The sequence below is a fragment of the Macaca thibetana genome, chromosome 6 (assembly GCF_024542745.1).
Source record: "Macaca thibetana thibetana isolate TM-01 chromosome 6, ASM2454274v1, whole genome shotgun sequence".
NCBI lineage: Eukaryota > Metazoa > Chordata > Mammalia > Primates > Cercopithecidae > Macaca > Macaca thibetana.
Window position 1 is genome coordinate 3,525,084 of NC_065583.1, and position 15,648 is coordinate 3,540,731.

The 15,648-nt window shown below is 55.2% G+C and overlaps 2 protein-coding genes across 5 annotated transcripts in view; both read left to right on the top strand.

The window, feature by feature from the left end:
• The window catches only part of COL23A1 (collagen type XXIII alpha 1 chain), a 362,528-nt gene that overhangs the window by 345,036 nt on the left and 1,844 nt on the right, over window positions 1-15,648 (top strand). The window contains exons 16-27 of the mRNA XM_050794269.1: window positions 45-122; window positions 2,441-2,494; window positions 5,187-5,231; window positions 6,154-6,243; window positions 7,062-7,124; window positions 7,422-7,487; window positions 7,710-7,736; window positions 8,803-8,865; window positions 8,949-9,002; window positions 9,289-9,315; window positions 13,131-13,184; window positions 13,397-13,483. Coding sequence (XP_050650226.1) covers window positions 45-122; window positions 2,441-2,494; window positions 5,187-5,231; window positions 6,154-6,243; window positions 7,062-7,124; window positions 7,422-7,487; window positions 7,710-7,736; window positions 8,803-8,865; window positions 8,949-9,002; window positions 9,289-9,315; window positions 13,131-13,184; window positions 13,397-13,483 — 708 coding nt within the window. The remainder of the gene's footprint in view (window positions 1-44; window positions 123-2,440; window positions 2,495-5,186; window positions 5,232-6,153; window positions 6,244-7,061; window positions 7,125-7,421; window positions 7,488-7,709; window positions 7,737-8,802; window positions 8,866-8,948; window positions 9,003-9,288; window positions 9,316-13,130; window positions 13,185-13,396; window positions 13,484-15,648) is intronic.
• NHP2 (NHP2 ribonucleoprotein) overlaps window positions 1-15,648 on the top strand; it is a 170,049-nt gene that overhangs the window by 57,097 nt on the left and 97,304 nt on the right. Inside the window, exon 1 of one of the 4 annotated variants that reach the window (XM_050794262.1) lies at window positions 4,500-4,510. The exons of 2 other annotated variants lie outside the window; for them this stretch is intronic. The gene's annotated coding sequence lies outside the window, so the exon portion shown is untranslated. Of the gene's footprint in view, window positions 1-4,499; window positions 4,511-14,804; window positions 14,815-15,648 lie in introns of those variants that run through there. One more of the 4 variants, XM_050794255.1, reaches the window with a different exon arrangement.

The following is a 15,648-nucleotide window of genomic DNA, read 5'->3' on the forward strand; positions in this document are numbered from 1 at the left end:
AGCGTAGCTCTTCCCTGAAAGTCTTACTCTTCTTCCTGCCTCAGGGTGCCCCAGGCCTCAAGGGCGAGCAGGGAGACACGGTGGTGATCGACTATGATGGCAGGATCTTGGATGCCCTCAAGGTAGTGTTCCTGGTGGGACCAGGATGTGCCTTAGATATGATTTTCCTTAGGGAATAATCACTTCCTTTGTGATTAATGCTGCACTTTTTTACACAAGGGACTTGAGGCAGCTTAGCACAAAGACCCCAACCGTTCCTAGGTGTCCGATGTGGAAATCAGGGCTATGTCGAGACCCGCCTCAGAGAGCCCCTGTGAATGTGGCCCATGTGGACCGAGCTCCCTAGAGGCCAAGTCAAAAAGGGAAGCTCCTCGCTCAGGGGCAGGAGCCAGAGCATTTCCTGGGGTCTGTTCCCACCGGTGTCTCCTGGGACCTTCCCAGAGGACACTGGGTGGAAGGGACACTGGGTAGAGGGCCAGGTCTTCTAATGATGTCATGGAGAGGATGAGAGTGGCAAGCCCGGCCCCCGGAGTCTTGGGAGATGTGTGACCTCCGAGTCCAGTGGCTGGTAAACTTGGGACTTACCACCAGTGGAGAGAGGCACTGGGTGCCAGCAGCTCATGGGCACCCCAGAAGGGAAGTGAGTGAGGAAGGAGTGGTTGCCAGAGACCAGACCGGGAAGGGGGCCCTGGCCCCACCTGAGCATCATTTCCAGTTATGTCCCACAGGCTTTGGGGAAGTACAAGTTGGCAGTAACTGTGGCACCCACCCCCAGGCATACGTGGTGTGGCATGGCGTGGTGTGGCATGGCGTGGCATGGCATGGCGTGGCAGGCAGGCACATGCATGGTGTGTCCCAGGCTGACCGAGCCTATGAGTGCAGGGAGTTGGGAGGTAGACTTTGTTTTGTTTTTATTTTTGTTTTTGTTTTTGTTTTTGAGATGGAGTTTCACTCTTGTTGCCCAGGCTGGGTGTGATCTCAGCTCACTGCAGCCTCCCCCTCCCAGGTTCAAGCAATTCTCCTGCCTCAGCCTCCCAAGTAGCTGAGACTACAGGTATGCGCCACCACACCCGGCTAATTTTTGTATTTTTAATAGAGGCGGGGTTTCACCATGTTGGCCAGGCTGGTCTCAAACTCCTGATCTCAAGTGATCATCCCGCCTCGGCCGCCCAAAGTGCTGGGATTATAGGTATGAGCCACCATGCCTGGCCAGAGATGGACTTTGGATGCCAGACTGAGATGCTGACTCAATTTGATGGGCAGCAGGCAGCCATAGTCCACATAGTCCATGCAGGGGATGGTGTTAAAAAAATAAAAACACGCCGGGTGGGTGGCTCACGCCTATAATCCCAACACTTTGGGAGCCTGAGGCAGGCGGATCACAAGGTGAGGAGTTCGAGACCAGCCTGGCCAACATAGTGAAACCCCATCTCTACTAAAAATACAAAAATTAACTGAGCGTGGTGGTGCGCACCTATAGTCTCAGCTACATGGGAGGCTGAGGCAGGAGAATCACTTGAACCCGGGAGGCGGAGGTTGTGGTGAGCTGAGATCGCACCTCTGCACTCCAGCCTGGGCAGCAGAGGGAGACTCCATCTCAAAAAAATAAAATAAAAAATAAAAATCATATTGGGGGAAGGCTAGCTAGGGAATGGTAAGGACAGTGAACGAAAGCGGGTGTTGGAGCAGGCAGCAGGGGGACCCCAGGCAGGGAGGTCCTAGGCCTGGGCCTAGAGGAGGGTGGATAAGATGGAGGCCACGGGCATCTCAGTGGGACACCAACAAGAAGGGCACAGGATAGGGAGGCAGGAGGCGGGAGGGGAGAGACCTAGAGCTTGTGGGACAGGGGCTGGGCAGGGTGCAGTTTTACAGAAGGGAGGGGAGGGGAGTGTGGAGGCCGAGCAGGAGGCCTGCAAAAAGTCTGGGTCAGGACAGGAGCTTGAGAGTGGGGTTGGACCTGGACACACTGGAGACCCCACCCCTACCTGCGAGACAGGAACTCCCTAGGTCCAGCAGATAGCAGCCAGTGGAGCCAGAGGGTCAGAGAGCTCATAGGACAGTCAGGGAGCGTGGTGCTGGGCCACTGTTGGGGATGTCATTCTTGGCAGGCCTTGAATGCCAGCAGGGGATTTAAGCTTGCTTCAAGAGGCAATAGGGAGCCAAAGCAAGATCTTGAGCAGGGGAACATCGTGACGAAATCTGGATTGGGGCAGAGGGCCGTTCATGGCAGCAGACACCTCCTGGCCTCCCCCAAATCTGGGTAGCCAGATAAAGCCATGCACAGCGTGGCCTGACCTGACGGGAAGAAGCAGTCCCCGAGGACCCTGCCCCTGCTCAGCTCAGCTGGACGGGGACTTTGTTCCAGGTGGGGAGCTGGGCGGGCAGCGAAGGGAGGCCCTGCCTAACCAATGACACTGACTGGCTTCACTTTCACACACAGGGGCCTCCCGGGCCACAGGGGCCCCCAGGGCCACCAGGGATCCCTGGAACCAAGGTCAGTGCCGACAGAGCTATGTGGTCCCCCAAGCGTTTGTCTCCAGCGCTCACCTCCCACTTCCTGTCTGCTCTGTGATCCTCTTCCACTTCCCTCCTGGTGTCCTGGCCCGGCTTCTGGGAGCTCAGAGAAAGGGCCTCGGCTTCCAGGCTGAGTGCCTTCTCCCTGGGCTCTGTCTAATCTGGGAGATTTCCCTGGGAAGCCTCGTTCATACGTTTAAACTGAAAAATCATGCAGCTATAAAAAGGAATGAAATCCTGTCATTTGCAGCCACATGGATGCAGCTGGAGGCCATTATCCTAAGTAAATTAATACAGAAAAGAAAATGGGCTGAGTGTGGTGGCTCACACCTGTGAATCTCAGCACTTTGGGAGGCCGAGGCAGGTGGATCACCTGAGGTCAGGAGTTTGAGACCAGCCTGACCAACACGGTGAAACTCTGTCTCTACTGAAAATACAAAAAATTAGCCGGGCATGGGGGTGTGTGCCTGTAATCCCAGCTACTTGTGAGGCTGAGGCAGGAGAATCGCTTGAACCTGAGAGGTGGAGCTTGCAATGAGCCAAGATTGTGCCATTGCACTCCAGCCTGGGCAACAAGAGCAAAACTCCATCTGAAAGAAAGAAGGAAAGAGGAAGGAAGGAAGGGAGGGAGGGAGGGGAAAGGAGAAAGGAGAGAAAAGAAAACCAAATACTGCATGTTCTTACTTAAAAGTGGAAGCTGAGCCAGGCGCGGTGGCTCACGCCTGTAATCCCAGCACTGTGGGAGGCTGAGGCGGGCGGATCACCTGAGGTTGGGAGTTCGAGACCAGCCTGACCAACATGGTGACACCCCATCTCTACTAAAAATACAAAAATTAGCCATGTGTGGTGGTGACCGGCACCTGTAGTCCCAGCTACACGGGAGGCTGAGGCAGGAGAATTGCTTGAACCCGGGAGGCGGAGGTTGCAGTGAGCCGAGATCACGCCACTGCACTCCAGCCTGGGAGACAGAGCAAGAGTCCATCTCAAAAATAAATAAATAAAAGTAGAAGCTGAACATTGGGTACACGCAGACACAAAGATGGGAATAATAAATACTGGAGATACCAAAAGGGAGGAGGTGGGAGGACAGAGATTGAAAAACTACCTGTTGGGTGCTATGTTCACCACTTGGATGACAGAATCATTAGCAGCCCAAACCTCAGCATCATGCAGTACACCCATGTGGCAGCCCTACCCATGTACCCCCGAATCTAAAACCTTTCTAAAAGCTATGAATTTTCCCATAAGCACTGCTTTAGCTGCATCCTACAAACCTTAATATGTTGAATTTTATTTTTATTCAATTCAACCTAATTTCTAAGCTCTCTTTTGATTTATTCATGGATTATTTAGAAATACTTGGGGATTTAGAAATACTTGGGAGATTTTTTTCCAGATATCTTGCTTTTTTGTTTGGTTTTAGTTTTTTTCATATTTAATGTATCCAGCTGACCATATATTTTATTAATTTCTTATTTAATTATCATGCAGCCAGGCATGGTGGCTCACGCCTGTAATCTCAGCACTTTGGGAGGTGGAGGTGGGTGGATCATAAGGTCAGGAGTTCAAGACCAGCCTGGCCAATATGGTAAAACCCTGTCTCTAATAAAAATGCAAAAATTAGCTGCGCGTGGTTGTGCACACTTGTAATCCCAGCTACATGGGAGGCTGAGGCAGAAGAATTGCTTGAACCCAGTAGGCGGAGCTTGTAGTGAGCTGAGGTTGTGCCACTGCACTCTAGCCTGGGAGACATGGCGAGACTCTGTCTCAAAAAAAAAAATTATCTTGCGGTTAGAGAACATATTCTTTTTTTTTTTTTTTTGAGACAGTCTTGCTCTTTTGCCCAGGCTGAAGTACAGTGGCGCCATCTCAGCTCACTGCAACCTCTGTCTCACGGGTTCAAGCAATTCTCCTGCCTCTGCCTCCTAAGTAGCTGGGATTACAGGCCTGTGTCACCAAGCCCAGCTAATTTTTGTATTTTTAGTAGAGAGGGGGGTTTCACCATGTTGGCCAGGCTGTCTCAAACTCCTGACCTCAGGTGATCCACCCACCTCAGCCTCCCAAAGTGCTGGGATTACAGGCGTGAACCACTATGCCCAGCCAGAACATATTCTTTTTAATACAACATTGATCTTTTTAATGTATTAAAACTTGTTTTAGAGTCAAAGTGTTCTTTCTTGTTGAATGTTTTATATGCACACAAATTAAATGTATATTTAGCTGCTATTGGGTATAGTGTTTTATAAGTATCCACTAAATAAAAATAAAGAACTGAAAACCCAGCCCCTGTGGCCACATACCAGTCCGGTGGATGGACAGCTATGCACACCCTGTGGCCTGTACCATTCGTTCGCATCCTGCCCGTTTGTCTCAAGAGAAAGAGCCAACAGCTTTGAAGTCAGGCAGATCTGGTCCTGGCATCGTCGTTCCTGGGCTCTGTGGCCTGAAGCCAGTCACTTAACCCTCCAAGCCTCAGCACCCGAATCTGTGACATCACAACTTACCGGTGATAGCCATGGGCTACATCTGCTCGTGATGGACTGAGGAAACAGAGGAGGTGGTGGGTACTGACCCACCCTGGGCCGGGTACACAGTGTGTCTTGGCCCTCTGGCTGCTGACACCTCTCTAGGAAAGGAAGGCATAACCCCTCTTGCCATCTGTTTCCTTCCAGGGCGAGCTTGGATTGCCTGGTGCCCCAGGAATCGATGGAGAGAAGGTCTCTGGGCCTTTCATTTCCTTGGTGATGCCAGTGCCTGGTATTGGGCTCTGTGTGTGTGTGTGTGTGTGTGTGTGTGTGTGTGTGTGTGTGTGTACAGAGTTCAAGACCATGTGTGAGAGAGGCAAAAATCATGGATTCTGGCGCCAGGCTGCCTGTGTGCAAACCCTGGTCTGCCCTCAGGCCCCGGGCAAGTTGCCTGCTCTGGGGCAGGGCTGAGTAACTGTGTATGGAGAACACTCAGCACAGTGCCTGGCACGTGGTGAAAAGCCATAAAAGCTAAGAGCATCAGTGCCATCGTAGGTATTGCCCCAGTTCTAGTGTGTGTGTGTGTGTGTGTGTGTGTGTATGTGTGTGTGTGTGTGTATCTGTGTGTGTGTGTGTGTATCTGTGTGTGTGTGTGTGTGTGTGTGTGTGTGTGTGTGTATCTGTGTGTGATATCCTATACAGACGTAAGCATATTCATGTGGTCACTGGCTATTCGAGGGTAAGTCTTTCCCACTGGGTCCGCAGTGTGTGTCTCATCCTGGACGTTATGTGATTGGTTGAATGGAGGGATTCGGTGGCTGGAAGAGGTTGTGGGGGTGGGGAGTCCCACCACTAGCTTCTGAGGTGTGGGCACAGAGAGATGTGGCCCCATGAGTGCCCCCAGAGGGGCAGCTCCAGGCTTACATGCTTCACCCGTCTGCCCCTGGCCCCTGCTCTGAGGTGCCCGCACCCGGATGCAGTGAGCCAGGAATGGCATTGCCCCCATCCCCACCCACTGCACTCAGCTAAGGCTCCCAGCCACTGTGGCTGGAGGTGAGGCTCCACAAAGATAAAGTGGGGACCTGCCATGAACTAAGCTCTGGGGACCTGCTGGGGTGGGGAAAGGGAGAGGACCTCCTGAGCCCTACTAATCCCTTGTTCTTGTGGCTTTCAGGGTCCCAAAGGACAGAAAGGAGACCCAGGAGAGCCTGGGCCAACTGGACTCAAAGGGGAAGCAGGCGAGATGGGCTTGTCCGGCCTCCCGGTATGTGACTGGGCTGGGCCACACATTGCGCCTCCTGTGTGGAAGCCCTGTGCTGTGGGGAGGCCAGGGCGTGCCTCTGACGGCCCCTGCAGTCTCAGTGCCCAGCCGCCTAGGGACACTCTAGGCTCTGGGCCAGCACTGCCCTCTTCTCTCCCGGCCTCCACTCCTCATCTGGAAGAGGCCTTCCGCCTGCCTTGGATGGCAGCTAAAATCAGGAGGTGTGGCCATGGAAGCGCGTTGGCCAGATGGTTATGCCACGTGCTCTGACCTAAGCTGCCCAAGTTTGCATCCAGCTCCAGGCAAGCAACCTAACCTCCTGGGGCCTTGGCGTCCTCACTTCCAAAGTGGAGTGATCATCCCCCTCCCTCAAGGGCATGCGTGGCTGGGCTGACGGTGGCTGGCACACAGCAAATACCCACTGTTGTCGTCCTCATCATTTCTGTTGTTGCTTTTGTGGCCCGATTGGGAAGAGCCACCAGGTGTTACGCCACCACTGGGACATCCACTATCCATCCCTGATGATCACTGGGCTAGAGGGGGCACTGGAGTTTGACCCCGGGGTCTTTGCTTCAGAGCCCCTGGTTGTTCCCTGCACCCCAAGAAAACAATCTGTGCAGCTGCTCCTGTGCTCTCTGAAGCCCATGCTGCTCACCACCCAGGGCATGGCCCACGGATCCAGGGAAAACTTCTCAGTTGCAACAGCTAACTGAGGACTGCTCCCCGAAGCCACATGGGGGAAGGAAGGGAGGTCACTAAGCACCGTGGGTGGTGATGTAGGTGCTGGACACAAAGGACTCACAGGCCATGCCGTCCTGCAGGGCGCTGATGGCCTCAAGGGGGAGAAGGGGGAGTCGGCGTCTGACAGCCTACAGGAGAGCCTGGTAAGGGGGTGTAGGGGGTCAGGGCTTCCCCCAACACCCAGTCCAGGCTGGGTGGGGACCCTGCGCCTTGGGACAAAAAGGCCACCTGGCCTGAGCAAACCCAGGGCAGTAGGGGAGGGAGAGCAAGGGGAGCGAGGCCCCTCTGAGAACCCACAGGCCAGCTGCCCCCCGCTCACCAGACTCTGCCCTCTGGGCACGGGAAGGAGACTGTGGATCCAGCAGTATGTGATGAGCTGGGGTGCGGGTGGGTGAGGGCGACAGGCGGGGGGTGACTAACCTGTCTCTCACCCTCCCTAGGCTCAGCTCATAGTGGAGCCGGGACCCCCAGGCCCCCCAGGCCCCCCTGGCCCCCCAGGCCCAATGGTAAGGACAGTTTGCTTTGGTTTGGTTTGAAGCAGCCAGGAAACCAAGAGGCGGGATGGGGGCTAGGTCCCAGAGCCGTGACCCAGGAGACAGCGAGTGTCGTCATTCAGGGAGGGGCACATGGGCAGAGGGCAGAGCCCAGGACAGGGCCCCAGGGGCCAGTGAGTGGCCCCTGCAAGAGGGTCCGGAGCCAGCCTTCTTATCTGCTTCTTCCTCCTGCAGGGCCTCCAGGGAATCCAGGGTCCCAAGGTGAGTGGGCATAGCCCCCTCTACTGACCTCAGACTCACAGCCCAGGCAGTTTCTAACAGCCTTGCCAATGGGCAAAGCAAAGGGCCTGATGCTCCGCCCTGGCCCATCCCTGAGTCTTCCTAGCACCTGAACGTCCCAACTCCCCAGGGCATAAGCTCCCTGATGTCATTGGGGCCAGTGCCCCCTCTCCACACTTGGGGCTCTCTTCTCCACTTTCTCCCTCTGCCCAGAACCCCAGTCTGTACCTCTCTCCTCCTCGGGTCCACCACCCACGGTTCCTACTGCTTGTCCCCTTCCCCTTTCTCTGTGCCTCTCAGTTCCTTGCACTGTCCCCACCTCTCCCCATCCCAGCCCGCCCCACACACATCTGTCTCTCAGCTGCCACAGCCAGAGCACAAAGTCTTGGGCTTGGTGTGTATTACATAATGGAGTGTTGCCTGCTCTCACATTAAATCCTCGAGTGTGGCCTGCCTGCATGCCCTGCTCCAGGGAGGCAGACACAGACGGGGAGGCCATCTGGCCTCACTCTTTGTCACACCACCCTCCTGGCACGAGCACATCTCTGCTTCCCCAGCTCAGAGGCCAGATGTGGGATTAAGAGTCATGGAACCCCAGGCCTGAGCCCGCAGCCCCACCAGATGCACTGCTTCTGGTTCTGTTTTCTCTTAAGGCCGCCACAGTTCATGTTTCAAAGAGGCAGCTGCTATCAGGGACAGGGTCCAAGGCTTGCCGCAGAAGCCTGATGGGGACCCAGCTCTGCTGCCTCCCACTGTGTGGCTGGGCCCGTCCCCGCCCCTGTCTGCACCTGCTTTCCTCATCTTTGAAACAGGTGTGACCGTAATCACCTTCCATGGGGTTGAGGGATCCTGTTCGGGAAAAGGCGCAATGTGCATGGCCAGACCTCCTCCTGGTCACCCTCACCAGGGAGTAAGCTGGGGTGAGGTCTGGTGGAGCCTGGATCTGTTCCTCTGTCCACTTCCCAGCTCCCTTGCAGTCTCCAAGCTTGCCTGTCCTCCTCTCTGTCTAACCCCTTCCCCTTGACTGATTTCCCTCCTCTGCCTCCAGGGCTTGGATGGAGCAAAGGGAGAGAAAGGCGCGTCTGGTGAGAGAGGCCCCAGCGGCCTGCCTGTGAGTCTCACAAGCCTTGTTTGGCCCACAGGTGTTAATTCCTGTAACTAGCATGCCTCTTGACTCACTCCTTTTCTATCCAGGGGCCAGTTGGCCCACCGGGCCTTATTGGGCTGCCAGGAACCAAAGGAGAGAAGGTAACCGCTTCATTCGGAACTCCCTCTCCAACTATGGCCGCATGGTCACGGTGGCGCTCAGCCCGGGGACCCCAACCCTGTACCTCACTGGGTCCCTGCACTTCACAGGGCCAGAGTTCAGGCTCTGTGGATGCCAGGTCTGTCGTGGCCTCCATCTATGCCTGCGTGGTTGGTGGGTCTCCTCGCCTCCATGTCTGTGCCCAACCCATGGGGCTGGACTTCCCAGCAGCTGCGTTCCCAGCCCCCCTCCCCAACCCCTCTCACCCGCTCTTATGTCTCTCCTCAGGGCAGACCCGGGGAGCCAGGACTAGATGTAAGTGTCTCATCATCACTTTGAGTAATCGGGTGCCTCTTGTGTGTATCTTCTGCCTTCATGCAGTAACCTGATCTGGCTACTCAAGTGTGACCCCCTTCCCCGGGGCTGGGACCGCAACTGACTGGTTCCCCCTGTGTCCCCATTGCCAAGTCCAGCGCACAGCCCAGAGTAGGTCCTTTGTGGATAGATGAATGGATGGATAAAGGATGGATACATTGGTAGATGGATGATGGATGGACAATGGAAGATGAATCGATGGGTTGGTAAATGCATAATGGCTGCAGGATGGATGGATGGATGGATGGATGGATGGATGGATGGATGGATAAATGGATGGATCGGTGAATGGATGGATGGATGATGGATGAGTGGATGATGGGTGGGTGGATGATGAATGGATGATGGATGGATGGATAAATGGATGGATGGGTGAATGGCTGGATGGATGATGGATGAGTGGATGATGGGTGGGTGGATGATGAATGGATGATGGATGGATGGATGGATGGATAAATGGATGGATGGGTGAATGGCTGGATGGATGATGGATGAGTGGATGATGGGTGGGTGGATGATGAATGGATGATGGATGGATGGATGGATGGATAAATGGATGGATGGGTGAATGGCTGGATGGATGATGGATGAGTGGATGATGGGTGGGTGGATGATGAATGGATGATGGATGGATGGATGGATGGATGGATAAATGGATGGATGGGTGAATGGCTGGATGGATGATGGATGAGTGGATGATGGGTGGGTGGATGATGAATGGATGATGGATGGATGGATGGATGGATGGATAAATGGATGGATGGGTGAATGGATGGATGGATGATGGATGAGTGGATGATGGGTGGGTGGATGATGAATGGATGATGGATGGATGGATGGATGGATGGATGGATGGATAATGGATGAATGATGGATGGATGGAGGGGATGATAGATGATGAGTGGATGGATGGATAGATGGATGGATGATGCATTGTAGCAAGAAAGCGAAGAGAACAGTGAAGAACCTGTTGCAATATCCTGGTGACAGATAATAAGGCTTTACCTAGAGCAGTAATTTGAGAAGAGGAGGAAGGGAAGTATTAGCCCAGGCTGATTATATCAAGTCTCTCTGGTAGCATACATAGAAAACATAGTTTAAGGCCGGGCGTGGTGGCTCAAGCCTGTAATCCCAGCACTTTGGGAGGCCGAGACGGGTGGATCACGAGGTCAGGAGATCGAGACCATCCTGGCTAACACAGTGAAACCCCGTCTCTACTAAGAAATACAAAAAACTAGCCAGGCGAGGTGGCGGGCGCCTGTAGTCCCAGCTACTCGGGAAGCTGAGGCCGGAGAATGGCGTGAACCCGGGAGGCGGAGCTTGCAGTGAGCTGAGATCCGGCCACTGCACTCCAGTCTGGGCTACAGAGCGAGACTCCGTCTCAAAAAAAAAAAAAGAAAACATAGTTTAAACTGGCTTAAAATGACCCATAATTGAAAAGTATGGAGGTTCAACACATGGATCCAGGGCTCAACTGTGTCAACACAACTCAGCCTTTCACCCTCTCTTGTCCGCTTTCCCTGTGGAAATCAAGTTCCGCGTGGTGGTGAGGTAAAGCCAGCAGCTCGAGACCATCATCCTCCCAGGCCCAAACTAAGAAGAAAGAAAATTTGACTCACTCCAGTGTTCTACAGGAAGTCTCACGGGCTCTCCCTGGTCCCAGTTAGGTCAACACTGAACTGTCACTTGACCGTAGGAATGCAGTGCCCTGACCAGTCAGACCATGGACTGGGGCGGAATCAATGGGTTGTGAGAAGGGAGGTTTTTCTCAGGAAAATCAGGTAGCTATTTTGAGGGACATGGGACCAGATGCAGGGCTGCAAGGACTCTGGTGTCCACCCTAGACTTTAAAAAGAGAACATTACCGGCCGGGCACGGTGGCTCATGCCTGTAATCCCAGCACTTTGGGAGGCCAAGGCGGGCGGATCATGAGGTCAGGAGATCTAGACCATCCTGGATAACACGGTGAAACCTCGTCTCTACTAAAAATACAAAAAATTCGCCAGGTGTGGTGGCGGGTGCCTGTAATTCCAGCTACTGGGGAGGCTGAGACAGGAGAATGGCATGAACACAGGAGGCAGACGTTGCAGTGAGCCAAGTTTGCGCCACTGCACTCCAGCATGGGCGACAGAGCGAGACTCCATCTCAAAAAAAAAAAAGAGAGAACATTACCTGGGAGAGCAACTGGAGGAGGGAAAGGAAGAGCTGTAGCTTGTGTTTCTGACTGGGAGGGCTGGGATCCATTGATGGGAAGGGACGGGAGAGGACAATGCTGAACCAACTGCAGGCTCTGGGCCCAGTTGGGGATGGAGCTAAAGAGACTCCATACCACCATGAATGTGACTACAGCTGCCTTCTAGGAGGCCTGGTGCTCAGGGTGGCATCTCAAAGCCATGCCCACCCTGCTCTACCTGGCAAATGCCAGGCCCCTCCTCAACCCCAGCAGGCCCAGCTGTAATAAGGACTGTGCTCAGAAACTCCCTTTGACCCCCTACCTGTGATAGAACAGCCCTTCCCCCCAGAGTCCCACCACCCGTTTCAACCTCTGTCACTGAGCGTTGACTGTCATCAGCACTCTCTTGCCTGCCCCGTTACACATGAACAAGGGAGCATGTCGAATCCAATTCTCTTTTTTAAATTTTTTTCTTTTTCTTTTTTTTTTTTTTTTTGGAGATGGAGTCTCACTCTGTCACCCAGGCTGGAGTGCAGTGGTATGATCTTGGCTCACTGCAACTTCTACCTCCCGGGTTCAAGCGATTCTCCTGCCTCAACCTCCCAAGTAGCTGGAACTACAGGTACACGCTGCCAGGCCGCTAATTCTTTGTATTTTAGTAGAGATGGGATTTCACTGTGTTGCCCAGGCCAGTCTCGAACTCCTGAGCTCAGGCAATCTGCCCGCCTCGGCTTCCCAAAGTGCTGGGATTATAGGCAGGAGCCACCATGCCTGGCCTCTTTGTTTTTTGAGACGGAGTCCTGCTCTGTCGCCCAGGCCAGAGTACAGTAGCATGATCTTGGCTCACTGCAACCTCCCCCTCTCAGGTTCAGGCAATTCTCCTGCCTCAGTCTCCCAAGTAGCTGGGATTACAGGCACACACCACCACACTCAGCTAATTTTTGTATTTTTTAGTAGAGATGGGGGTTTGCCATGTTGGCCAGGATGGGTCTCAAACTCCTGACCTCAGGTGATCTGCCCACCTCGACCTCCCAAAGTGCTGGGATTACAGGTGTGAGCCACCGCGCCCGGCCATGATGAATCCAATTCCCTGCCCCTAGTGTCCAACCAACAGCCCAGTTCCTAGTGGATGTTTAGCCACCTTGGTTGGGTGGATGGACAGATAGATGAATGGACAGATGGCTGTTGAACCAAGGGCACAGAACAGAGGTCACCATTTCTCATCCCATCAGACAGCGACGTGACTTCCATGGTTTCCAGGGTCTCTGTCCCCAGCCAAGCCTAGACCAGCGCCAGCTGCCTCTGTGATGTGAGAGAAAGCCCCTCGCCAGCAGCTCTGCCTGAGTGTTGGTGTCCAGGGACTACTTTGGAGCAAGCCCAGCTGGCATCCTAAATGCATGCTCTTCCTACCTCAGCCTTGTGCCCAGCAATGCATCACTACAGCTGGGGCTGGGCCGGCGTGTGTCACGAATATGCAGGGGGGAAGTGGGCGTGTGGATGGGAGAGGAACGGAGATGAGCCGGTAACAGAGGTGCAAACCTCCAGCCTCATTTTCGGGTTTAGCCTCTAATCCTTTTGTCAGGGTTTTCCTGGACCCCGAGGAGAGAAAGGTGATCGGAGCGAGCGTGGAGAGAAGGTGAGGGCAGCTGGACGGGGACTGGGGCAGGAGGAACGGGGGAAGGAGGCAGGTGGGAGTGGAGGCTCAGGTGAAGCAGGCAGAGAACCCGGGCTGGGCAGGTGGGCGGGAGGCAGGGGGAGGCTGACCCCAGGCGCGTCTCTCGGAGAGGTGTTGGAGGTTCCTGAGCCTGGCAGCAGATGGCCAATACCACCATCTCCCCTCCTGCACAGGGAGAGCGAGGGGTCCCCGGCCGGAAAGGAGTGAAGGGCCAGAAGGGCGAGCCGGGACCACCGGGCCTGGACCAGCCGTGTCCTGTGGTAGGTGTCGGAGGAGGGCCCTGCCCCCAGGTCTTTTTGGCCTCCAACCATGGTCAGACCAACACGTTCCCTGTCCTCAGAGCTCAGCTGCAAGTCCCAGAGGCCCCATTGGTCACGCACCGGCCTTGCTCACTGTCAGGGCCACTGCTGCTGCTACTGCCATCACCAGGTTTCCCCTTGCTCTGGTCCTAACCACCCCCAAACATGGGCGTGGCTCAGGGAACTCAGCCCCTCATTGTTCAGCCCCAGGACAGGCCTGGCTTGAGTAGGAGCCCATTGTGGGCCATCTTGGGCTGGAGATGAACAGGGTCTAGACAAGGAGTGGAGGGGCTTTACCTGGAGTCGTCAGCACCATCAGCGGTGCCCTGGGAGGGGCTGGGCCCTGAGGAGGGAACCAAAGTCAGCACAGGCACACTGCTGCTGGGGACGGAGGCAGTGAGTTCCCAGCCCCCAGCTCTGGCTGCCTGGGGTCAGAGTCAGGGTCTGACTCACACTGGGCTTGAGGCCAAGTTGGGCTGAAACTCAGCTTCCCCAAGCATAGACGGTGGGACCCCTCTGACCTCTCTTGCTGGCTGTCCCTCCCCTTCCTTCATCCTTCCCAGAAGAGTCTCTCTGGGCTGGGGCAGCACCTCCCTCTTTCCCGCATCCCCTCTGCCTGCCCCCACACCCTTCCTTTACCTCCTTCCCTGCTCTCTCAGTGGCCCGTGGTAGCCCACCAGCCCCAGTGTCCAGTGCCTGAAACAACCACAATTCAAAAGTCAGTTCCCTTTATTTCTTTCCGGAGACAGAGTCTCACTCTGTCACCCAGGCTGGAGTGCAGTGGTACGATCATGGCTCACTGCAGCCTCAATCTCCCACGCTCAAGTGATCCTCCTGCCTCAGCTTCCCGAGTAGCCAAAACTACAGGCATGCAGCACCATGTCCAGCTAATTTTTAATTTTTGTAGAACTGGGGTCTTGCAATGTTGTCCAGGCTGGTCTTGAACTCCTGGGCTCAAGCGATTGCCCCACCTTGGCCTCCCAGAGTGCTGGGACGATAGGTGTGAGCCACTGTGCCCTGCCTAGTTCCCTTTTTCTAGAAAGTAGGGAGGGTTTACATGTCACACTCTTCCAGTGGCGCTCAGAAAAGACAGGAAAAACAAACCAGCTGGGTTTTCATACTAAAAGTGGACAGATACTCATACCTGGCCACTCCAGCCACGGGAATGGGGAGGGGGCCTTCCGCGGGGATGTGTGCAGGCCAGCCTCAACCTCCAGTGGTGCCAGAGTTAGAGACCCCCTCCCAGACCTCTGGCCTCTGTTCCTCAGTGTCCTCATCCCTGCAGTGGGGGGTACCCCTCCCCTTGGACAGTTTTGAGAAGTCAGAAAAGGACTTGAAGAGGAAAGTGCAGGGACAGCAGGGGCAGGGTGGCCCAGCCCTGCAGCTCCAGCCCCTGGCCCAGGACTCCCCTCCAAGTCAGTAAGCCCCTGTCTCCTTTGAAACAGGAGAATCCCACCTGCGGAGGCCGGAGAGGGGCACCAGGCTGGCGGGGCCCTGCGAGGGGCAATGGGCCATGCCCTGCGGTAGGCGGTCTGGCCTGCTGTGTGCCGTGTGCCGTGTGCTGTGTGGGCCTTTGGGGCAGCCAGGGCCCCGGCCTTCCTCGCTTCTGCCTTCCTTTCCATTCTGCCCTCCTCCTCACCTTCCCTTTGGTCCCCAGCCTGGTCCCCTGGTGTACACATGGGAATATTCCAGGGGATGCCCAGGGTCTAAGGCTCATGCCTGTGCTTTGGAACAGAATGACATGTTTTGTGCCTTGGTGTCCCTGATGAGTTAGCCTTTATTCCTCTCCAGTTTCCCCACCCTTCAGGCTGCCTGAGGAAACCCAGACCCTGCTTATGTCTGGCTGCTAAGTGGGCACCACAGGTGCCACTAGACAGCCCCACCCCCCGCCCAGCCCCAACCCCCAACAGCCTGAGCCTGCCCTGGGCAGGGCCAGCACAGGCTGAAGCAGGATGCCAACTCCTGGGCCATCCTTAAAACCTTCCAGGAGCCACTCCTGCCCAAGGCCTGAAAGCTCGCAGGCCCCAGGGTGAGGAGCCAGAGTCACTGTCACATCAGGCAGGAAGCCACACAGCTCTTGGCAGGACCCAGGCCAGCCTGTGCATGCCTGGCACAATGCCCATCCC